The 25,904-nt window shown below is 38.4% G+C and overlaps 1 protein-coding gene across 2 annotated transcripts; it reads left to right on the top strand.

The window, feature by feature from the left end:
• The first annotated feature begins 1,273 nt into the window (after positions 1-1,273).
• jam2b (junctional adhesion molecule 2b) lies at positions 1,274-24,768 on the top strand. 2 transcript variants are annotated; one of them, XM_056233006.1, is made up of 10 exons: positions 1,274-1,393; positions 3,919-3,984; positions 4,076-4,186; positions 4,667-4,816; positions 5,094-5,281; positions 5,459-5,567; positions 24,048-24,164; positions 24,284-24,308; positions 24,406-24,436; positions 24,556-24,768. In XM_056233006.1, exons 1-10 carry the CDS (start codon positions 1,342-1,344, stop codon positions 24,592-24,594), a joined length of 888 nt encoding a protein of 295 aa, XP_056088981.1. In that variant the 5' UTR covers positions 1,274-1,341; the 3' UTR covers positions 24,595-24,768. The 2 variants fall into 2 exon arrangements, with proteins under 2 accessions (XP_056088981.1, XP_056088980.1); XM_056233005.1 differs by having other exon boundaries at positions 1,275-1,393; positions 24,403-24,436.
• Positions 24,769-25,904: the final 1,136 nt, after the last annotated feature.

Genomic DNA, 25,904 nt, shown 5'->3' with positions numbered 1-25,904 from the left:
ATTAGATGCTCTTTCTTTCTTTCTTTCTTTCTTTCTTTATTTCTTTCTTTCTTTCTTTCTTTCTTTCTTTCTTTCTTTCTTTCTTTCTTTCTTTCTTTCTTTCTTTCTTTCTTTCTTTCTTTCTTTCTTTCTTTCTTTCTTTCTTTCTTTCTTTCTTTCTTTCTTTCTTTCTTTCTTTCTTTCTTATTTGACCTAGTTTGAAAACAAATCTTTCCCCCCCACACATAATAACAGTGGAGTGGTGCATTTCGGTTGGGCACATGTGTGTGTAACATACACGTGTGGATTTGACATCAGCACAACAACTGCTACTGTGGACAGGTGTTGATGCCATGTCTTACTGAGGAAAGGAATACTGTGGATAAAGCAGCTGTCAAACGTTTCATACCCACAAGAGTGTGGGGTCTCAAAATCAACATCCATGAACAATGCATCCCTGTTCCTGAAACCTAAACCCATAGCAGTGCAAAACAACATATTATCTCTCTCATGTTATCTTAATTGCACATTCTTCAGAATTATGACAGACAAATCAATTGTATTAAGCCAAACATTTCCCTGAAAGGGCAGCTCATAAAATATGAAGCCAAACTGCAGGACTTCAGTACTTGTTTACCATGAAATTACCATTGCATTCACAGTTTCTACTGATAAATCTGTCTCAGGTTTGTGTTCAATAGGAGAAAGAAACTCATACAGGTTTGGAACAACATGAGGGTGAGTAAATAATGACAAAATTCCCCTTTTTGGGTGAACTACTATATCCCTTCAAGGACTTGATCTGGAACTTAGAGTTTGCTTTAATTGTTGTAACCCAATCGTTAAGTTGATTCAGTCATTGTATTTTGACTAAACCAAAACCAAACCAAAGGTTCCAAATTTGATGCCATTTTATAGACTAAATTTGATTGTGCAAAGCACAAAACTTCATTACAGTAATATATTATTGTCATAACTATAAAGTAAGTAAACTATAAATAAAGTAACTATAAAGTATAAAAACTATAAATAAAGTAACTATAAAGTAAGTAAGTAAACTTATAGAAAAACGTGGGAAATATATAGCCTATTGTTTTAATAGGCCTAGTTTTACAGAAGTAACAATATCTATATTTTGAAACTGGTTTCCACGCTTGCCTATAAAAAAACATGATAAGAAAGATCATAAGGAATAAGATTTTTCATGTTGTATATGTCGCTCATATGCAAAGCAACGACACATGTCTCAGAGCATATGCGGCGTGCTCGCGCAGCGTTCTGACGAGAGCGCGCAAAACATCTTAAACAACTTCCGAAGAGCGAGAAACACATCAGACTCTCCACGCGCCGGACAATCTGAAGATGAGAACAACACACATACTAACCTTTCCCGCTCTTCTCATGCTGCTCTACAGTAAGTATATTGATGATGCTTGTATTTCTCAATATCCGATGCTCTTTATGTGGTGTGTCGTGTTCTGGACGTTTTAAAAGAAAGAATTTTTGATTCTGACTGAAATGGTGGGAATTCTGAGGGGTGAGTTGTAAAACACAGATCCTTTGATTAATAATTTGAATCTACATTTAGCTCTGTTAATAATGATATAGACTAGATATAGAATTGGCTGCTACACCGAATATAAAAACATTTATGCTTAAAAGTTATTACAAATATTACAAATAATATAAAGAATATGTTATGTATTTATCATTATTTTATTCTTTAATTTAATTACATGTTTTATTTTATTTGTGTCTTGCCATGAATGATTGTGTGTGTGTGTGTGTGTGTGGTTTAGGTAAACACGTTATTTAGACTAAATGTAAATTTTTTGGTCCCCATGAGGAAAACAGCTTAAAATCATACAAAGTGATGTATGACCCAGAAGTCCCCAGAAGGATAGCAAAACCTGAAATCAGCCAGTGGAAATCATATTTTTTGAAAATGTAAAAATGCAGCTAGTTTTCTATGATGTGTAGGTTTAGGGGATAGAAGATACAATTTGTACAGTATAAAAATCATTACGCTTATGGAGATAGCGAAACAGAGTTTTGTGTGTGTGTGTGTGTATGTGTGTGTGTGTGCTTTTTCAAAGAGAGATGGATGCTTTGAGGGTCTGGATAGAATGGGTGGGGGTCTTGTAAGACACTGTGTTTACACAAACTTCTTAAACAGCATTTGAACACATGAGATCCTGAAGGTGATAAAATGTCTGTGAAGAAGCTGTCCAGATCTGAACTTCAGTCTGATGTGGCAGGGACCCTTTCATGTGGCTGATGCCCCTTGCCTGACTCCTTGTGTATTGGTCATTATCATGAAGATTATGGTTACCCGGCATACCATGAGAAATGCTTGCTCCCACCCAGTCTAGAGAGATCTAAATGTTTTACAAATTATGTAGCAATTTACTTTTTCCATAGATGTTAAAAGAGTGATAAATGTAGCTATAACATGTTAGGTTAACTTTCATAACATTAATTGGCTTTATTCTGATATTCTAAACCTAACCCTTTATTCAGATCTCATGCCACTGAGTGCTAGTTAGGGTTGTTAAACCTTGTGGGGTGGTCTGTGATTTTAACTCTAGTCCTCTTCCAGTTGAAGGGGTTTTAAGTTACAGGAGCACAGTACGTCTTTGTATCTCTGGGTAAAAAGACCCTCCACACCTTTTCTCTGTCGTCACGTATGAAACTCAGTTCTTTTCTACAGGGCTATAGAAAGGGAGCTACACAGATAAAAGGAAAGTATTTCCCCTCACTTTCCCCAGAAGTGCATGTTTTTCAGTGTGTGTGGAGGTTATCAGGCCTGGTTTGTACTGCCACCCCCCACAGCCAGACTGTGTCAGAAGAACATCCATCCATTACGTAAATTCCTACACTCCCTGTTCCTGGCACCACCAGAGCAGGAGTGAGTGTTAGTGAGGTTTCACAACTTCAGTGTGTTTTAACTTCTCTTCACTCTATTCCTTATTTACTTAAATATTATATACGTATATAGTATTGCTCAGAGGCATAATATAGAAAACTTGTAACACTTTCCTAAAAGGTTCCATTAATTAACAGTTATGCATTAACTAACTTTAACAATGAGCAATACATTTGTTACAGTATATATTAATCTTTGTTCACGTTAATTAATTTCATTGTTCATGTTAGCTCAGGTCCATTAAGTATTATTAAAAGATACAACCTTTGTTTTTAATAATGTATTAGTAAATGCTGTTTACAATTACTTAATATTAATAAATGGTTTAGAAGTACTTTTCAATAGTTTATGTTAACTATTGTTAACTAAAGTTTAGAACCTCGTTGTAAAGTATAATCTAACATACACTCTTGATTAAAGAAATCTGTACATTGTATTTTACTGTAAAATTACATGAAATTAGATCTATTTCAGTTTTTCACCGTATAGTCAGTAATGTACAGTTTAAACAATGAACAGCTTTTTACTGTAGCATTTTAGTCTTTTACTGTTAAAATTAGGATTTTTTACTGTGTAAGTTAAGCTATATCAACAGTGCATCACTCTTAAAAATAAAGGTTGTAAAGGTTTTTTCTTTTTTCCACATCAATACCATAGAAGAACCATTTTTGGTTCCCCAGAGAAACTTTCAGTGATCAGTTCTAAAAAGAACCATTTGTATCTTAGTGTGAACCTTTCCCCACTATAAAGAACAGAAATGAAAGGTTTAAAGGATTTTAAAGGTTGTTCATGAAAACCATTAGTGCCAATAATGAACCTTTTTTTTAAGGGGCAGAATTTCAATTCATCCTCAGTAAAAAACAACAACTTTATGGGCCAAACATATAATGATTCTCATAGTCTTTCATTATAGGTGGATTTTTTTTTTCCTACAAACTAAGTTTGCTATTATAAAAAATGCTGTGGGAGTGTGTTACAACATTCATGTGTTTGTTTGTATCTTTTCTATCCAGTTCCTTGCTCAGATCCTGTTACTGTGACGACAAGCAAAGCAAAAGTGGAAGTACATGAAAACACAAGTAAGTTCTTTAGTCTTCAGATAATCAGCTGGACGTGTTTAAAAGCTTTCAGACCATATTGATGTGACACTTTTATCTGTTCTTTCAAAAGATGCTGTCCTTTCCTGTGAGTTCAGGACAGAGAAAGAAACAAACCCACGTGTTGAATGGAAGAAGAGAGGCAAAGAGGTTTCATATGTTTATTTTGATGGCGATTTTACAGGTTTGTTGTTGTTTAGCCCATTCCAATTTTTAAACAGTCCCTTATCTCTCTTATTTGTATATAGCTTTAGTTTAGATATTTTATGAAATCTTTTAAAAGAAGAAGTGTGTCATTCACACTTGTGTTCACATGTGAAATTTTCACACACATGAAATTTTACGAGCAAAAAAGGTCCATTGTCAGTAGTGTAATGATGATTTATGAAGCTCACACAGAAGTCACTTTAAAACCAAGCAGCTTTTTTTCGGTCGATGCTGAACCCATTGCAAAATCTGTGTCGGGAAATCTTTCACCCCCTTATTTGAAACTTCTGATCGCACAGATTCCTATTGAAATTACTAGATTTCGTCCACGAAACTCTGCCAAGCAATTGTAAATGTGACTGCACCCTAACTATGTGTTTCAGTGAACAGTGTACTTTCATTCACATACAGTATGTTTTTTCTTCAGAATGTTCTGACTTACTCTCACCATTACCAGGTGCATTTAAGAGCCGTGCGTCCATCGACGGGGCAACAATGACCCTCCGTGGTGTCACACAGAAAGACTCGGGAGTGTATCATTGCGAAGTCACAGCCCGCCAAGACAAAATCAAGCTGGGGGAGGTCACCGTCACCCTCATTGTGCTTGGTGGGAATAAAAATCTTGTACACTTATTTTCATTATTTACATGTGCAGCAAATGATACACTCTTGAAAATAAAGGTTCCCCAAAAAAAAGCATTTTCACAGCGATGCCATAGAAGAACCGTTTTTGGTTCCCCAAAGAACCTTTCAATAAACAGTTCTTAAAAGAACCATTTTTTCTAAGTCTGAATAACCTTTATTTTTAAGAGTGTATTCATAACTCCTTGTCTTAAACATAAACTTTCTGTCAGTGAGCAGTATGATCTGTCTTACATGGACAGTGCCGCCAAATGCGCCGTCATGTGAGGTTCCAGAAACAGTCATGAAAGGATTTTCTGCGGAGCTCCACTGTAAAGACAAACTCAGCGTTCCTGCTGCCACCTACAGCTGGTACAAAGACAACAAACTACTTAACACTGGCAAGCTCGCTGAAATCAACTACACCCTGGACCCCAAAACAGGGACTCTGGTTGGTGTAGTGCTATAATCTCTTTCCATCACATGGGCAAACATTTTGATAAAAACATTGAACTTCCTGTAGCCTTTTCCCTTGACTGCTAACAAACGCTGCTTATTGTTTGGCTTTGATGCATTTATGGCATGTGTGATTTATATACACTGTTTCTTTTCCTTTGTTTTTGAACAGAAATTCAAGACGGTATCAAAATCTGATGAGGGTCAGTATCGATGTGAGGCATCCAATGGAGTGGGGGCACCCAAAAGCTGTGCAGGCCGGCATATGAAGATAACTGAATGTAAGTTAATGACAAATTGGTAATTTAAAGAAATCAATTATACTTAAATGAAAATGTACAAAGAGGGCATTTAGATCAAAGTCTTAAAGGTACAGTGAAAAAAAAAAAAAAAAAAAAAAAAAAAAAAAAAAACCCTCATGTTCTATTGATGTTGACTATATTATTTTCGTTTGGGGGTCTAGTGACCCTAATGAAAAAACCCTATATCAAAATGTATTTAAAATACATTTATTTCATACTAAGTATAGTACAAATCCATTAACATATTTACTGACATATTGCCTGGAGACTTTCTGATATAAATATTACAAGTATACTTTATTTGGAGTACTTCTTAATTGCACAATGCACATTTCTACACATTAGTTACACATTCTACACATTAGTAAGGAAAGTATGGTCACTGTATAATATCAGTCTTTAAATGCAGGATACTTTAAATGTACCTAAAGTATATTTGCAATAGTTCCACTTTAGCACAATCAAATATACTTAAGTATATCTTTAGTTGGAGCTCAGCACTATTTCCAGATAACTAAAGAGCATTAAGTACAAAATTAGTTGTTCCAATTTAGCAGACTTTAAGTATAGCAATTTAGTATGCCAACAGTACAATTGCAGGGTATTTAAATTAAGTACATAAATATGTAGATATATTTGTAGTATACTAATACATTTTGGTATATTAAATTTTCACTAGGGAACCCCCAAAAATATTAATAGTAATTTCAAAATTAACCTCCCGTTTTCCCTTAAAGGTCCTCTGTGCTAATTCAAACCCTGCAAAACCCTAAATTCCCTTATGTATTACCACAAACTAAGTAGAAATGTGACTGGCATCTACACAACAGTTCAAACGTTTGAGGTCAGTAAGACATTTTTTTGGAAATAAATTAAGACTTGAGGATGCAATAAATTGATCAACAGTGACAGTATAATGTTGCAAAAGATTGCTGTTTCAAATAAATTATGTTCTTTTGAACTTTCTATTTATCAAAGAATCCTGAAAACAATGTATCACAAAACTGTTTTGAACATTGGCGGTCCGTGTAACGCTTTGCAGTTCTTTGTTCAATTTGCACCATCAAAATTAACCAAATGAAAAATTGGCTTCGAACTTTCATTTTCCATTTTTTTTAAATAATTCACAAACGGAAAATTGTCTCTCAGTTTAATTTTCAATTCTACAAGCTTGGGTTGTTGCGTCCGAGTCTGGTTTTTGAACAAACATAAAAAAACGACTCATTGCTCTGATTTTCCATTTCTCTGTGTTTTGCTCGCGGTTGGACCGTACCAGTTCCGCGGGGGGTGGAGCGGGGGGTGCACGTGGATGCATTTACGCAGAGCGCTGTAGCGTTATGTATATGGCACGTGTGAGTCTGACCATGAAATCATTTAGTGCAATGTAATTTAGAGTGGATGTTGTAAGGGGTATACAGTCAAAGACCCAGAACCAGATATGAAGAATGAAGACCCGGAGTCAGAATTATAAAAAATTAAAGAAAAGTTTTACTGAAGATAGTTTGCATTTTCATCAGCAGAAGTCAGCTTCAAGACTCACACAGGAGTTCGTAGGCCGCCTCGCTTACAGTTACAAAGATCACAGCAGTTATACCATTTCCAAGGTCTAAGCTACGTCATTGCTTACAGGTTGAATGATTCTCATTGGCTAAGAAACATGAAAGCCTAAACAATTTAACACATGTGAGGAGATAGGGGTGCCTATCGCCATTAGTAAAGATAGTTGTCGTCCACTCATTGGATTTAGGTCTGTGGTGGCCTCGCAGGTTAGAGAAGGGCGCCGGGGTGTCTGGTCCGAACGTCCAGAACCTACATAGAATGTCATACGCACACACACACAAATAACAGACACGAGCAAATAACAGCTCCCATCAAGGCTGAAGAGAGTCTGAGCTCCTTATTATCAGTTAAGTATACCAAAACATAATGCCAAAACATTCACTCATTTAGGAGAAAAACAGATCACTGGCATTTACTCCCAAGGAAGGAAATATACTGGAAAGAATACATTTTAATACAACAATTCAAGTTTGATAGTAACGCTCAATATAGCTTGACCATATGTCCAGCGAAGAATCATATGTGCCCACGCTGCCTTTAGGACCCTCTAACCTTTCTACTGATCCCAGAGAAAGAGACAAACGGCCTTGTGGGTTCCGTGGCCTTCGTGTCCTGCGTGTACTAAGTGCAATCTCAAAGTAAGATTGGAATGCACCTAAAAGAAACTGGTTACTTGCATCCATGCATTTAAGAAAATATAATTTCACAAGCACAAGAATATAAAAATTATTATGTGATAATGAATATATTTGATTATTGATTTTTATAAAGGAAGTATATAACCATTCAAAATGATATATGATTATATATGTATTTGAAGAGGCAAGGGATTTTGACCAACCCTTCAGTCCCCCGTTTTAGACCAATGTGGGGTCCAATACCGCCACGTCTGGTCTAACCAGTGAGGTCACTACGGAAGGGAGGAGTGGTGACGCATGCTCCCCTGACGGGTCACACTTGTCTCTTCACCTCGTCACGGACATGCTGGATATTAAAAATTCCAGTCCCCATTAAGAGGCTCTCCCACCTTCCACTCACAACAGGACATCAATGTCATTCTTCCTCAGTTTATCAGTCAGGTTAAAATTTTTATAAAACACATAACTGATTACGAAACAAGTACATATTTTTTCTCTGGAAGCCAGGCTAAATAAGCAAGCACTATTGCTGTATTCCTAGCATGGGCTAGATCCACAGTCACTACTCAGATCCTAAATAAAGACATTGTCTATAATCATGAGTACCAGAATATATGCACTAGTTTTTTTTATTTATAAAATTATGATTTCCAAATCCTTTTATTATAAACAAAGTTGGATGGTTAATCCATTATTTTCACTACCCCTTTTATAGACCCTTTAGGTTTAAAACACAATGGTTGTCTAACTAAAAATAAACAACAAACAATAAAATATTAATAATTAAGACCCATAATAATCGATGTAAGCCCTTTAAGTCTTTACTGAAATCATCCTTCAGTTTACGGTCACATAGCATGTACCATTTTAATTGTATAACATCTTATACCCTTTTTTGTTTGTTTCAAAAATAGAAATAAAATAAAACAAATTCACATCATCATTTCAGTCATTATTTTACCACTAAAATATAGGATCGTTCCCCATTCTGCTTAATAAAGCTTTTGTTCATTCCTTATCCTTATATAACTTGAATCCCTGTCAATCATACAATGTCTAACCCTAACCTTTTTCATACCATTTAAACTTAATTTGACTTCCATAAATCCTATCAGAAATTGTATTTTCATAACATACATTTTCTTCTACTATATTTCTTCCATCTTGCCCTACATGCCAGTTCCTTCTGCATCCGAGTCTCTCACCACTGTCAGCCTAGTGACACTTAAAGTTCCCTCGTTAGGGGAATCATGGTATTTTATTAATTCTTCAATACTCTTGTTTTCTTATCATTAACTTCAACTTTATTGTTCATTTTAACTACTTCTCACAGTATTTGTCTCAGTTCCACTTATCTTTACAGTTTTACAGAAACCAAAATATTATGTTACTCAGATCCCAGCCCACAGCCATATAGCTGCTTTCTCTTTTTACCTTTATTAAATTGTAGTTTTCTTAGACATCTAATGTCATACATACATTTAATCGATTGAGAAATAAAACCTTTTCTTTTTAGAAGTTATATTCACTCCTTCTTTGTTCGCCCTCCGGCCTTTCAATAAAAATGAGGGAACTCACTCTGGATAATTTGGATAGTGACTTAGCCAATGTGTCACTTTGTCTCTCTGCCGTCAAGTCTATATGTATATATCTTTTTTTTTTTTTTTTCCTACGTTTATCCTTATGATCCCACCTAGTTGTCTATTTAAATTTAGACCCTCAGTTGAATTTAGACAAGAGTTTTACCCCAGAATGGACGGCAATCTTCTTTACAATTCCAATTTATATAAAATACTAATCCAGAGAGTAATTCAGTTCAATATCATAAATGACAAAAGCATTCATAATTACCAATAGCAGACAGAGCTGGAGAACCACTCCAATTAAAGCTCGTCCCATGTTCTGCATTGTCTTTTCATCAGATTGTCTTAGAATTATCAACTTTTCTAAAGTTGGTCATTTCACTTAACCCATCTGTAATGATAAAACACTAATTCCAGAGGTTAATGACACAATATCCTCAAAATCAGGAAATAATAGTACCCCAAACTAATACATACAAGACAAAAAGTGCTGTCACCATCACACGCACTCATACTAGACACGCATATGTTAACTGTTCATTTTCAATATTAATTTTTCTTTATGTTATTGCTAAAAAGATTTAAATTTTAAATAAGATTTTAAACTTCCCATTTTCCGGTAGCTTCTACCTAATTTTACATGGTCTCCCAACCAGTTTCAAAGCATGTCTTGTTCATTATTCATTAGAATTTAACAAGGTCAGCTGGGTTGTTTTGTTTCATTATCATTATTTTGCTTCAGCTTGCTCTAGCAGGCCAATAATGGAAAGACAGACACAGTTACCATCCCTTCCTCTGCTCAAGCAGTCTCTCTCACTATAAATAAATAATCTTTTTCAACAGCCTTCTAAGGCTGTAACTTAGACATAATGTAATATTAAATTAATTACAATAACCTTTGACCATTCACCTTGTTATCCAGACTTTTCTCAAATCTATAAAAGCTGTCTTCATCTTTAGCCACCACCATGTCTAACGACCTTCAGGAGTTAAAACTATGTCATAGACCTATTAGTTCAAAATCAACACTATGATTTTCCTTGCCCATAAGGCAAACCAGTACATAAAAAGTTTTGCTACTGTCTCCACAACAACTAATGGGAATCACTCAATGGCCTCAGCTGGCTCCTGCTCGCCCACTCCTGTTAGCCCTTTATCTATAATCTCCATCAGGGTGTTTTCCCCTGGCATATTTGCAGACGCTTGTCACAATAAAAAAACAAGCCATACAATGAATGCGGTTTCTGGTGATTGGTATTCGAGGAACACTCACGTTTCGGGGTCAGACTGTCTGTAACTCCTCACAGCTCATCCGCCCTAACGATAAAGGATGCTGCTGGCCTCACAGTCATCCGTTCCACTCTCATACCTTTCTCACATAAACACCTCCATCTTGAGATGCCCAGTGACTTTACGTGATCCACTCTGGCTTGGGTTGCCCCCTGTCTGGCTAATAGAAGGTCTTACCCGTCATTGAGTAGCCACTCGTGCCCACTGGTGACCGCTCTTTCCAATCACACAATCAGTTCTCTTCAACAGAACTCAGCTGTTTTCTGGAGCTTAGGAAAGGCACGTTCAAGAGTCATCCAGAGCCATTCGGATTGCCTAATAGTGTTCACATAGGGAGACAGGTCAGAACAACAGTATTTAATCACTTAAATCCATTAACTATCTTAAAAGCAGCAACCTAGCTACTTGGATTATACTCAGTGAATTCAGATCACAACCGTACATTCAGTGTACATTTCCGTCGGCCCCTCCCCCGTTTCATGGTGGGGACTAAGATCAGACAAAGAAGTTACTGGTCCTAAATTAACCTAATCAAAATGTCATCTCTATCTGTATTATTATTTTAAATACTTCTTTAAAGTCATTCAGTTTTATTTTTAAAACATCTCTGTGTCTATGATCCTTCAACTGAAACACTGTGCTTTACACATTATCACAGATACCAGCTTTTAGCTGACTCATTGAATGAGAGAGACTCTGAGACTCTATTGGATGGTACACTGCTCTCTCATATACTTCTAACATCAAACATTTATCTATCATCTTTTAACTCTATCCCAGCTTAAGGCATCTTTGCCAGAAATTACATACGGTTTCAAATAAACATATTATTTATATTTGTCTTTTGCCCACACATCAGGAAATTTAGGCATTACAAATTTCCACTCAGATTGAGTCTGTTGCACTGGCAGTTTCAGCCACAGCACACATCAGATTCAGATAAGCAAACTGTTTCATTACAGCCAATAACAAACTTATCTTTTGAAAACTAAACATCAGCTTCTAGTTCTTTCATGGTCAACTTTTCAAGCTGTTTGTTTAATCAGCATTTAGCAACTGTTAATTCAGTACGGCTTCTGCTTATTTGTTTTACATAAAAATAATTATTCTAGTTCTCAATAACGTTTCACATTTGACTTCAGTTTTCTCTTGGAGTTTATCAATCTCCAATTAGGATTCACACTAAGTTTGACGAGGCAAGCACTCTCTGCTTGTGATACTTTTGCAGTTATTGTAAATCATCTGTGAGATTAGTCTCTCTATATCATCTAAAACCTTTTTAAAATGTTTAATTACAACACAATCATCCTTTAAGTTACTTTGATATATTTTGCAACTCACATTTGTTGGAGTCATTAATTTTACATCAACTTATAAAAATTACTATTATAGATCTTTTCTTCAAAAGGATTCACTTTAAGACTTCAATCTTTTGACCTTGTTTTATCTCTTGTTCTTTCTCAGACGACAACTTTAATATCGTCATTTAAACACTGATCTACTTTCAAACTCACATTATTACCAGAAATGTGTTGTCATTTTATCACATTTTTAAACACCTTCTCGGTGGGAATTTAGAGTTACGTATTAAATGGTCCTGATGACCACCATTAAAACACTCTCTGTCATCTGGTGGGTTCATGTGTCAGCCTCAACGGCTCCAACTTACTGCACGCCCTTGAAGCAGTGTGTCCCATTCAGGAATGCAAACAGAGCTACTGATTAAGCAGTTCTCTGTATTCTTTTACAGTCCACCAGTGGCGGATTTAATCATAATAACCCAATCATAATCTTCATCATTATTATTGGCAGAACATTAATTTTCATAAGCTGCAAAATATTGTTTTCACAAAGTGTCTGTTTAACTTTAGTCGCTTGTCCAGGGAAATTATCCCTGACCCAGAATTTCTTTCACTTGCTTCTTGTAATCATCGTAAGCAATACGAGGCTAAACATTTTAATTTTTCAGTTTCTTTGTTTGTTTGTAGCCAGTCAAGTTTTTTTAAATTTCCAATCAGAATCAAAATCCTGACTACCATTTACTTTCTTCATTTCATTACTCAACTTCATTTCTGCAAATTTATTTAAAGTGAGGGCTTTAGAGCACAGCTGCTTACAGCGTTTGCTTCTCCTGTCTCACTATTTGTTTCAGGACTCTTCAGGTTACTGATTAAGTTATTACATTTTTCTGCCATATCTTAATCATGGTTCATACTCACCTGAAGTTATTGCAGAAATGGAGGCGGCGATCTTTGAACAACACAGCTTGGCTTCTGCGTGATGAAACTGCAAAGTATACTCCAAAATCACAGTTACATATACTGGTCCATGCCAATTTGGGTCACAACTTTTTAAATTTTGCTCTCGGAATTGTTCCTGATGCATCCCTGGCAAACAACCCTATTATTGTTAGTATCCCTAACTGCCTGATTCACTTCACTAAGTTCGGGGATCCCCTGTCTGAAATGGAAGAGATTGAGCAGGTTTACGGTGCCACTGGACCTCTAGCCCAGGGACGTGCCCTGCTGGGGTGGTGCTACACCAGTAATGCCCAGCGGGGCCCCCACAGAGCACGCTTCGCTTGCGCTGTCTGCTGCCGTTACCCTTAACGACGCTCTCAGCGACTTCTTATACTGTCAGCAGTATAATTAACTTACTCCTTCACTCGCCTCATCGGAGTGAAGCTTCACTCGCCTCATCGGAGTGAAGCTCTCCCGCTCTCCTTCAAAATCTCTTCCAGTCAGACAGCCCTAACAATTAACAAAAGCTTACTACCTTGTTTGTTGATTTGCCAGGGGTGTCACCGAGAATAATTGCCTGCGCATCCTCCACCATAACTGTAAGGGGTATACAGTCAAAGACCCAGAACCAGATATGAAGAATGAAGACCCGGAGTCAGAATTATAAAAAATTAAAGAAAAGTTTTACTGAAGATAGTTTGCATTTTCATCAGCAGAAGTCAGCTTCAAGACTCACACAGGAGTTCGTAGGCCGCCTCGCTTACAGTTACAAAGATCACAGCAGTTATACCATTTCCAAGGTCTAAGCTACGTCATTGCTTACAGGTTGAATGATTCTCATTGGCTAAGAAACATGAAAGCCTAAACAATTTAACACATGTGAGGAGATAGGGGTGCCTATCGCCATTAGTAAAGATAGTTGTCGTCCACTCATTGGATTTAGGTCTGTGGTGGCCTCGCAGGTTAGAGAAGGGCGCCGGGGTGTCTGGTCCGAACGTCCAGAACCTACATAGAATGTCATACGCACACACACACAAATAACAGACACGAGCAAATAACAGCTCCCATCAAGGCTGAAGAGAGTCTGAGCTCCTTATTATCAGTTAAGTATACCAAAACATAATGCCAAAACATTCACTCATTTAGGAGAAAAACAGATCACTGGCATTTACTCCCAAGGAAGGAAATATACTGGAAAGAATACATTTTAATACAACAATTCAAGTTTGATAGTAACGCTCAATATAGCTTGACCATATGTCCAGCGAAGAATCATATGTGCCCACGCTGCCTTTAGGACCCTCTAACCTTTCTACTGATCCCAGAGAAAGAGACAAACGGCCTTGTGGGTTCCGTGGCCTTCGTGTCCTGCGTGTACTAAGTGCAATCTCAAAGTAAGATTGGAATGCACCTAAAAGAAACTGGTTACTTGCATCCATGCATTTAAGAAAATATAATTTCACAAGCACAAGAATATAAAAATTATTATGTGATAATGAATATATTTGATTATTGATTTTTATAAAGGAAGTATATAACCATTCAAAATGATATATGATTATATATGTATTTGAAGAGGCAAGGGATTTTGACCAACCCTTCAATGTTAATGCGCGAGAGCGACTCTCTTCGCAGGCGAATTCCCTCTCACACGAATCTCGGGGCGCGCTTTTTATTGCGAGTGCACGCTCAATCTTGGTCCTTTTGACTCAATCTCAATATTTTTTATAGAATTATTTTATCTCTTTTATAATGTGTTCATAAGTTGTCGACAAACAGAATAAGACATCACCGATTATTAAATAAAATAAGGATTTATTATACAAGTCATCATTAGTATAATTATTGTTTTAGGTATTTATATATAGGCCTACTGTATAGGGTGAATTCAGGGTTTTCTAAGTCACTCCAAGACACATTTCTAGAGAGAGAGAGATACAATATGATGTCAGATAATAATAAAATGCTAGACAATAAGGATGTTGTCTATATAAGCTGGTCTCAATTGCAGCTGTGTTTGTAAAATGGGTACTTTATTTACTAAATTTAAGGCTATACAAATACAGACAGATCAAAAGATCCAATTGCAGGAACCACAGGAATTTCAAAAGCCATGCAATCCAGGGGTTCCTGAGGGACACAACCCTGCTCCAACACTGTTTTCAAATAATATTCTGCTTTATAGCTGAAGCAGGTGAGTTATAGGATTAACATGGGTAGTAGAAATAAAGCATGATTAGTGATACTGTGGTTCAGCATCATCATTAAAAACAATATCTGCTCAGAAATCGCTTAGAAAAGATTTGAGAAATGATATATTTATGCTTTTGAAGGACAGTCAGATTCACATAAAGGGATTTCTGGAAATGAAGCTGCGGATAAGGTAGCAAAGAAGGGTTTCACTTAGTTCTTGGAGGGGCACTGTCCTGCAGTGACGTCACGTGACATATAGCAAAGTATGGTGTCCCATATTTGGAATTTGTGCTCTGCACTTATCCCATCCAAGTGCACACACAAACAGACACAGTGAGCAGACACACACCATGAACACACACCCGGAGTGGGCAGCCATTTTTTGCTGCGGCGGCTGGGGAGCTGTTGGGGGTTCGGTACCTTGCTCAAAGGTCTCACCTCAGTCGTGGTACATTCACTCCCTCCTCCAACAATTCCTTCCAGTACTGTGACGCCCCTGTGTGGCTGGACTGTGTATGTTTGTCAGTACTGCAAGGGTGATGTGTTTTTCTGTTTTGAGGAGCTGATTGCAGAGGTCCTTCCCGATTGTGAACACCTGGTCCTAGTGCTCCACAGGAGATAAAAGCTCCACCTCCAAGATCGTCGGGGTCTCTCTGATCCTCGTTACCAGCAGTCGCCTGTTGTTCTGGATTTGTTTGTTTTGTTTTATTTTAACACTTCAACAACACTTTACACCACGATCACTCATCCACACTTACACAACTGAGGTTGCTGACTAACCCATCTTATCATTCAGGTATTGTTCTGATTATGTCACGTTACAATAAACCTTGCTAAATCGATCGCTGAGTCCTTTCCCAGTTTTTGTCATGGCCTTTTGAGCCTGGTCATGACAAAATGGGGGCTCGTCCGTTTTTGAACTGTTTGAGTAGCGTGATCGATGTGTAAATTTGTTTGAAATAGGTTTGTGGAGTGCTTGAACAGTTGATAGTTAGTTGCGCATGTTGCTTTGTTTGACTATCAAATCCGGCTTGATTTTGAGAAGCTCAGGTACGTTAAATTATTTTGTTTTTCCCCGTTTTTTTTTTTGGTGGTCATGGTTTGAGTGGGGATGTTTGAAGGAGAGGGCGCAGTGTTATGTTGCTGATTTAGCAGGGTAAGCGTTAGGTTTGGTTGGAATTAAGTTGTTGTGGAATTATTTAGTTTTTTTGTGTGGTTTTTGTTGTTGTTTTTGTTTTTTTGTTTTGTCATTATTCAGGCTGGGGAAGGAGAATTTTAGTCCAAACGTTGTTACAGGTGTCAGATGACAGGTGTGGGTCCTTGTGTGCTATTGTTTAAAAAGCGGTTCGGAGTTTTCTCTGGTAGGCTGTAGCGACGATTCCCTTTTGGGGCTCGTTGAGCAAATCTGGGTTAGTGTTGTGGAGAACGTGGGTGAAGCTTTGCTTGGGAGCATGTCCGTGGCTCTGGGGGGGTTGCTAGCTTGCTAGTCGCTCTCCTGGTCCAGCGGTCTTCAGTGCATAAATACCCACCACAAGTAACCACATGAAGACTAGAGGGGAGCTTAGTTAGTTGGGTGATCTTTAGGTAGTGGGGAAACTCCAAACCGTATTGAGGATTAGTCCTCTCAGTGCTCACAGGGAAACGCTACTGTCTAGCTGGGCCTGTTGGAATAGTAAGTTGTTGGGATTTTGGCTGATTGTAATTGGTAGCGAAAATGGTTAACTGTGAAACGTTCGTTGCGGCTCCGTCTGAGGAGGCTTTGGAGGAATGCACAAGAGAGCAGTTGCTTAAAATAGCTGAGCATTATTCTATAGTGGTGGCTGGAGATAAACGTCTTAAGGAAAATATTAAAATGACGGTGAAATCTGAATTAGTTGAAAGGGGAATTATAACGGTAGAATTAGAGGAACCCTCTCTAGTTTCCACTATTAGACCTGTAGAGGCACAGGGCCTCACTTTTGAGCAACAGAAGGAGCTACTGTTGATTCAAATGGATCATGAGAAACTTAAACACGAATTGGAAATTAAAAAACAAATTGAGGTAGAGAGGATTCGTCAGCAGTCTGAGAAGTCCAGGTTAGATCTGGAGGAATATCGTCTGTCTTTGGGTAAAGAGCGCAGGTGGTCCAGGGAAGATCGGCCTGCTGGGGTGCGTCCCTTTGATATTAGTAATTTACGATTGTTACCGCAGTTTAATGAGAGAGACCCAGATGTTTTTTTTGTGATGTTTGAACGTGTGGCTAAGGCGAGGGAGTGGCCTGATGCAGATTGTGCGCTAATGCTTCAGTGCGCTCTTACAGGGAAAGCTCAGGAAGCTTATTCGTCCTTGAGTGTGGAAGATAGTTCTAACTATGCTAAGATCAAATCGGCCGTGCTTAAGGCTTATGAGCTGGTGCCAGAGGCATATCGTCAGCGGTTTAGGTCATGGGAGAGAAGGAATGGCCAGACATACATGGAGTTTGCTAGGGATTTGACTAACCTTTTTAAAAGGTGGTTGACGGCCCTGGAAATTGGCACGTTTGATGATTTGTGTGATTTGGTTATTTTAGAACAGCTTAGAAATACGCTTCCAGTGCAAATTGCAACATACGTTACAGAGAGAAAGTTCACTACTGCTGCGGAGGCGGCTGAGTCAGCAGATGAGTATGTATTACTCCATAAGGGCAGGTTTAGAGAGCGCACAGCGGCGTGTGATGATCTTGGATGGAGAGGCAAGAGTGTGGGTGCGGCTTCAGGTGACAGGATGCATTCTGGCAAAGTTGGAATGTTTAAAGCAGATAGTATGTTCCGAGGGAATGCTGATCCCGATACAAGTTGCAACTATTGTCATGACAGAGGACATTGGAAAGCTGAGTGTCCGGTGTTGCAGTCCAGGAAAAAGTTTAGCAAACACCAGGTTAAGCCTGCTGCAGCGGCTGCGCCTGTGGATACTGATGAAATCTCTGAATTGTTGACTTCGGATTGTGCACCTGACGTTTTGGATGCATATTGTCCTTTTATTAGAAGTGGTTTTGTGTCACTGGTTGGAGATGACACTAAAATCCCAGTGAAAATTCTAAGAGATACAGGGGCCTATGATTCGTTCATAGTGGGTTCGGTATTACCGCTGTCGGAGGCCAGTGACACTGGTGACCGAATATTGAGTCGTGGGATGGGGTTAACTGTTTTGCCTACTCCCTTACACAGAATAGTCCTAGATTGTGAGCTGGTGCAGGGTGAAGTATGCGTAGGGGTGCGACCGGCGTTGCCCATGGAGGGGATTCACTTTATTTTGGGCAATGGCCTGACTGGTAGTCGGGTTTGGGCTGACACTGCACCATCACCTGTGGTTACTCCTAGTCCTGTTTTGGATCAGAAGGTAAATGACTCATTTGAGGGTGTTTCTGCCTGTGTGGTCACACGAGCAATGGCTAAGTCTGATGTGGAGGCATCGTCTGAGGAGAGAGGTGGTGATGAGTTGGTGGCTCCGTTTGTTTCTGATTTTCCTCTGTCCGTGTCATTGAGTGAGTTGTTGCAGGAGCAGCAAAGTGATCCCTCCCTGAAAGAGATGTTTGATCGTGTTGTTTCTGCTACAGTGATAAGTAGTGCAGGTAGTGGTGGGCCAGCCAGGCAGATAAAGATGAGGTACGTCCGGCTCTCGTGGTCAACCCAGTTTCGGGGTCGCAGGAGGAAGATGGGGTGCCGGAGCCTGATGATAGTTTATTATATGGCCGGTTGAATAATTCAGACTCACTCAAAAATCTTGACAAACTGTTATCCCATTTATCTGAGTCCCAATGTGGTGAGCTATCTGATCTGGTACAGAAATATTCCTGTTTGTTTGGAGACGTTCCTACTTGCACGGATTGGATTGAACATGATATTGATGTGGGAGAGGCGCAGCCAGTTAAACAGCGGTTTTATCGCATGTCGCCAGAGAAATTAAAACATCTAGATTCTGAAATTAATTACATGCTTAAAAACAGTATTGCTGTACCATCATTTTCAAGTTGGTCATCCCCTTGTATTTTGGTTCCCAAGGTAGATAGAACACCTAGGTTTTGTACAGATTTTAGAAAGGTGAATTCTGTAACAAAACCCGACTGCTTTCCGCTGCCAAGGATGGATGACTGTGTAGATCAGGTGGGGTCTGCCAGGTTTGTCAGCAAGTTTGACCTACTTAAAGGGTATTGGCAGGTGCCTTTGTCTCAGCGTGCTCAGGAGATATCTGCATTCATTACGCCGTCGGGACTCTATTCCTATAGAGTGATGGCATTCGGTTTAAGAAACGCTCCAGCAACGTTTCAGCGCCTTATGAATCGTGTTGTGTCTGGTTTGAAGGGTTGTGCCGTTTATCTGGATGACCTAGTCGTTTACAGTGATACATGGCACTCTCACCTTCAGCGTATCCGGGCTTTGTTTGAAAGGCTGGCTGAGGCGCATCTTACCATTAATTTGGCTAAGTGTGACTTTGCTAGGGCTACTGTGACATATTTGGGGCGCGTAGTGGGACAGGGCCGGGTGGCTCCAGTTCAAGATAAGGTGAGGGCAGTGGAGAGGTATCCTCAGCCTACAACAAAAAAGGAATTGCAGCGTTTTCTGGGTCTGGTAGGTTACTATAGGAGTTTCTGCAAGAACTTTTCTACTGTGGCGTTTCCGTTAACGGAGCTGTTGAAGGCCAGGGTGAAGTTTGTTTGGTCCTTTGCATGTCAGCAAGCTTTTGATAGTATCAAGTCTCTGTTGTGCTCGTCTCCCGTGCTAGCAGCCCCATGTTTTGATAAAAACTTTATGCTCCAGGTAGATGCCAGCCAGGTCGGAGCAGGTGCTGTATTGCTTCAGGAGGATGATCAGGGGGTGGTAAGACCAGTTAGTTTTTTTTCCAAGAAGTTTAACCGTTACCAGTTTAATTACTCGGTAATAGAGAAGGAAGCACTTGCACTTATTTGGGCACTACAGCATTTTCAGGTGTACATAGGAGGTGCTCCACTCATTGTATACACAGACCATAACCCTTTAACATTTTTACAGTCATTCAAGTGTCCAAATCAAAGACTTATGAGGTGGTCGTTGTTTTTGCAGGCCTATGACCTTGACATTCGGCATATTAAAGGGGCAGACAACGTCATAGCAGATGCTCTATCACGTGCCCCTATTATTTGAATGTACTATGACATTTGTGCTGTCGGATGATTTGCTTTGCTCTGCCTGTTTTTCTTAAATTTGCTTCCTAGGTACCAGGTTGCTGAAGAATGGGTGGGAGTCATAGCGGGCCATGCGCAGAGGGAAGTCAGGTGTATGTTCATATTTTTTGTTATTGTAAGTAATTGCTGAATTAAGTAAGGTACATGGTGTGATAGGTGATTTTGAGTAAGTTAGTGGGCCGGTGATTCCCTTTGGGACACCGACTTTAAGGGGGGGGGTGTGACGCCCCTGTGTGGCTGGACTGTGTATGTTTGTCAGTACTGCAAGGGTGATGTGTTTTTCTGTTTTGAGGAGCTGATTGCAGAGGTCCTTCCCGATTGTGAACACCTGGTCCTAGTGCTCCACAGGAGATAAAAGCTCCACCTCCAAGATCGTCGGGGTCTCTCTGATCCTCGTTACCAGCAGTCGCCTGTTGTTCTGGATTTGTTTGTTTTGTTTTATTTTAACACTTCAACAACACTTTACACCACGATCACTCATCCACACTTACACAACTGAGGTTGCTGACTAACCCATCTTATCATTCAGGTATTGTTCTGATTATGTCACGTTACAATAAACCTTGCTAAATCGATCGCTGAGTCCTTTCCCAGTTTTTGTCATGGCCTTTTGAGCCTGGTCATGACAGTACTGAGACTCAAACCACCCTTGGGTTACAAGTCCGAGTCTCAAACCATTAGGCCACGACTGCATCCCATATCTCCAACCAGCTAACCCCAGCCTGGAAGTTTCTATAATCCCTGAAGAGCTTGATTATCTGGTTCAGGTGTGTTTAATAGGGGTTGGAGCAAAACTCTGCAGTCTGCAGAGACCCACCAGGAGACGTACACCTGCTCTAAGCAGAGTGAAATATTAAATATTTATAACATTCAAAACAGAATGAAAGAAAATAATATATAAATATGATATATATATTTAAGAAAGAGGATTTATGAAAGAAATAGGGGGATAAAGAGCGAGAAACAAAAGGTTAAACATTGCACAATTTGAAATCAAAGGGTTAATAAAAAGAGCAATAAAAGGAATGTGGCAAGAAATGTGGGATACAGAGGAAAAAGGTAGCCTATAGACAAGCTTGTATAGATTACAAAGGGAGAGAATGGTGTGTGGAAATAGAAGAGAAGATACAGTAATTTCTCGTATTTGTATAGGACATACCGCACTCAATCATAATTGGGAAACATGATAGGCCTACAGGCCTCTGTAGTAGCCTACTTGTGTTGTTACATCCTGCCTATTCTAGGCTATGTAAAAAGAGAGGGAAGACCATGTGGAATTTTCATATAAAGAAATATATTTATTAAAGATAAAGAATGAACAACGTCAGTTAAATAAAGTCAGTATAGATGTTAGGTTGAGAAATAAAAATGTATGGGTAACACTTTACAATACGGGTGCACTAATATGCATTAATTCATGTTTAACTAATGCACAGATAATCATGAGTTAATGTATGATTCATGAAGAACTAAACCATTAATTAATGATTACTGCATCAGCAACTAATAAAGAGTCTATATGATTAATAGATTAAGTAATACATGAATTGCTATTAATTCAATGTGTCATTGTGTATTAATTCCTTAATAACATATTTTATTAACTAATAGTGTAAATTAATGTGTTAATTACCACAATTAGTCAAAGCTATGCACTTCAACTTCCAGTTGTCTGCTTTAATTAATCATTAGCTAAAGATTTGCAAAGGTATTATTATGTTATGACTTTACTTGTTGAGGCACATCATTATTAACTCATTTAGTAATTGTAGTAATTTACACATGAATTTGCACTAACAATGAAGTAATTAATCATGTATTAATGCATATTAGTGTACCTGTATTATCTGGAAGTTGAAATACAAGGCTTTGGCTCATTCTGGTAATTAACATATTAATTAACACTATTAGTTAAAAAAGTTATTAGGGAATTAATTCACAATTACATATTTAATTAATAACAATTCATGTATGAACTAATACATTAACCATACAGACTCTTAATTAGTTCCTAATGTGGTAATCATTAATGAATAGCTTAGATAATCATTAGTTACACATTAATTCAGTATTATCTGTGCATTAGTTAAACATGAATTAATGCTTATTAGTGCACCCGTATTGTAAAGTGTTACCAATGTATGCAACAAGATATGAGGTGTCGAGCATAAGGAAACAAAAACGGCAAAAAGGTGCGGGAGAGAAGGATAAGCGGCGGCCATCCTCAACCAGGGGTCTATACCATGAAGCCGGTTTAGGTGGCTAGCCAGGTATGTTTTAGCTTAGTTTGCGCCAACCCTGGGTTTTAGGCACCATGAAAGTGGTTTGGCTTTTAGCAGTGTATATCGCCATAGTAACTTATGCTCCACGGCTAACATGGTCCAGGGCAGGTTATGTTGCAGGTAAGAGGTTGCAAACCGAACTTGGACCAATCAGCAGTGAGCAAAGTGACACATGTCTGATGCAATAAAGTGACTCCACCTGTTTATACTCCACATTAAAGGTCACTACATAGCAGATGATTTTTAAAGACAAAATCGTCTGGCTTTTAGTAAAATGGATGAATAAATAAACATGTTGCCCAATTGATTTTTTTCTTTATTTGTCTTTATTTATTATATTTGCAATGAACATTTAGTTACCTTTTACATCATTAAAAATGGGTGTCTCAACTGTACCATGGTAGGCTACTGTCTCAACTGTACCACATATGGGTAAAGTTGAGACAAAGTTGAGACAAAAAGCACCTTATTTTTATGAGCTAATTGTGGAAAATATAAACTACTTATGGGTATTATTGATTGATAATATCTTAGTCTACAAGCTAATGAAATGTAATGTGGCATGCCATGTAGAAATTCACTTCTTTTCATTATCTATTTTTGTGTGAAAAATCAAAACGCAAAAAGTGTTCTGTACTCAGTCTACCCTACATAACGCTACAGCGCTCTACGTAAATGCATCCACGTGCACCCCCCGCTCCACCCCCCGCGGAACTGGTACGGTCCAACCGCGAGCAAAACACAGAGAAATGGAAAATCAGAGCAATGAGTCGTTTTTTTATGTTTGTTCAAAAACCAGACTCGGACGCAACAACCCAAGCTTGTAGAATTGAAAATTAAACTGAGAGACAATTATCCGTTTGTGAATTATTTTTAAAAAATGGAAAATGAAAGTTCGAAGCCAATTTTTCATTTGGTTAATTTTGATGGTGCAAATTGAACAAAGAACTGCAAAGCGTTACACGGACCATTGGCAATAATACGAAATATTTCTTGAGCACCAAATAAGCATATTGAAATATTGGAAGTTGGAGTAATGGCTGCTGAGAATTCAGATTTGCCATCACAAGGATAAATTACATTTGAAATTCGAAATGTAATATATAATATTTCACAATATTACGTTTTTTTACTATTTTTTGAATAGTGGAGTTTGGGATCATTTTTACCCCAGCAAAAACATATTGTAGTGTAGGGGAGAGCGGGGCACAACCTAACACTTTTTTGACTTTCTTAGTTTGTATAAATCCACTTGGGGTTCAGAGAATGAATTTTTTTCCCACATTAATTTCACACGTCTAGTACAATTATGTGAATTTGTTTCATTAATACGGTGTATACTTTTTTCTTGATTTACCCCACAAGAATGGAAGTGAAATGTGACAACATGCCCCATAGTACAAATGTAACATGACCATATGCCAGATTAAACCCTTTTATGATTAATGCCCATATGACCCCATTGCATATCTGTTTGACATGCTCTGTTGCAGTTGAGCTCAACATGACAATAGTTATAGCATTAGAAGTGGGAGCGTTCCTGTTGCTTCTCTCGTGCTGTGTGTCCATCTGTCTGTGCTGCAGACGAGGGTGCTGTCGACGCTGCCGCAGTGAGTGATACTCCATTCAAAACAGTATATGGGCTGTTGGTTGAACTTACTATACCTGTTTATGAACCGAAATGTGTCTTGTCTTCATCTACTAACATAAGTCTTGCATTTACCAACAGAGAGTAAAGGAGAGACAATACACAGGTAAGTCTTTTGCAGTGCTTTTTAATGCACTCTAATAAGAATAAAACATAACAGACCATTTGAAACAAAGTGGTTATTTCTCTTCACTTTTCAGCAGAACAAAGACCAGCTGTAACCCTCCAACAGATGTAAGTCTTTAAGTTTCCTATTTATAACTTAATAGTCAAAAGGTACAGTAATGACACTGTAGAGGCTTCTGTTTAAAATAATGGCTGGTCTTCATCAGAATGTTCATCTCTCTCCTCAGCCGAGACGCTACAAACATACCCAATCCTTTGTGCTTTGAAGAGTGTGCACATTTTGGACAGCTTCATGCTTACAGAAGTGAATTCAATTGACCTCAAAGGCTAGAGAATTAAATATTACATCAAATAAGCCTCTATATCTCTGCTTTGCTCTTATGGGCCATGAGAGCAGAAACACGCCCCCTGGTGGTGAGAATTGATTACAGTGGAACAATCCACAAGCAACATGACATCTGCTGTTACTCTTTTACTACTGTAAAAAGCCTTTTTTTTGGATACTGCGTATTATTGTAATATTATTTGGACTAGCTAGTGTTTATAGATACTGTAAAAATGTTGCACTATTTTATGCCAGATTTGTCCAACGCAGGTTACAATGGTTTCAATCACCAAGCCACTGAGCATAAAGGCCCAACTACAGATGTGATGGTCCACTTGATTTGAGCGGAAACAAGCTTGACTTGTCTCAGGATGTCTCTAAAGTCTATTAATCATCATACTATCAATGTTCAGTTGAATTTTAATCACAGTTACCTTGCCTTGTTTTTTTCATGTTTCAATAAGTGTCATCAGTTGTCTGATGATAGGTATTTCTCTATGAGAGAGAGGAGAGAGAGAGAGAGAGAGAGAGAGAGAGAGAGAGAGAGAGAGAGAGAGAGAGAGAGAGAGAGAAGAGAGAGAGAGGAGAGAAGAGAGAGAGAGAGAGATAAGAGAGAGAGGATGAGAGAAGAGAGAAGAGAGGAGAGGAGAGAGGAGAAGAGAGAGAGGAGATGAGAGAGAGAGAGAGAGATGAGAGAGAGAGTGAGAAGAGAGAGAGGCAGGAGAGGAGGAGAAGAGAGAGACGAGAGTTACTCGAGAGATGCAGATCGAGATGGAGATGAGATGACGAGAGAGAGAGAGAGAGAGAGAGAGAGAGAGAGAGAGAGAGACATTTACTGTCATGTCATTCAAAAACCTGTATGACTATTTTTTTTCTGTTAATTAAAAAAGAAGATATAATCAAAAAAGAAGATATTTTGAAGAACTGGCTTTCACTGTATGGACAAACAACCGAGACATTTCTCAGAATATCTTCTTTTACATTCCACAGAAGAAACAAAGTCAAATTTGCCTGGAACAATAAAAGTGAGGCTACATGATGACAGAATTTTCATTTTTTGGGGGGTGAACTATTTGTAGCGTGCACAGAAAGCCAAGAGACAGAAAATTCCTTTCAGCAACTTTTTGCTTTTCGTTTTCTCAGGTCTGCACACTTCTCTTTTAATAACAGAAGCAGTTTTAACCAATCGAACACTTTTCACTAGACATGCATAGTGAAAACAAAACAATCAATCCACCATAGACAACACTA

Source organism: Rhinichthys klamathensis, unplaced genomic scaffold (genome assembly GCF_029890125.1).
Source record: "Rhinichthys klamathensis goyatoka isolate OS25496 unplaced genomic scaffold, OSU_Roscu_1.1 h1tg000358l_1, whole genome shotgun sequence".
Lineage (NCBI taxonomy): Eukaryota > Metazoa > Chordata > Actinopteri > Cypriniformes > Leuciscidae > Rhinichthys > Rhinichthys klamathensis.
The sequence above is the reverse complement of the archived record's forward strand: the minus strand, read 5'-3'. Positions and strand labels throughout refer to the sequence as shown.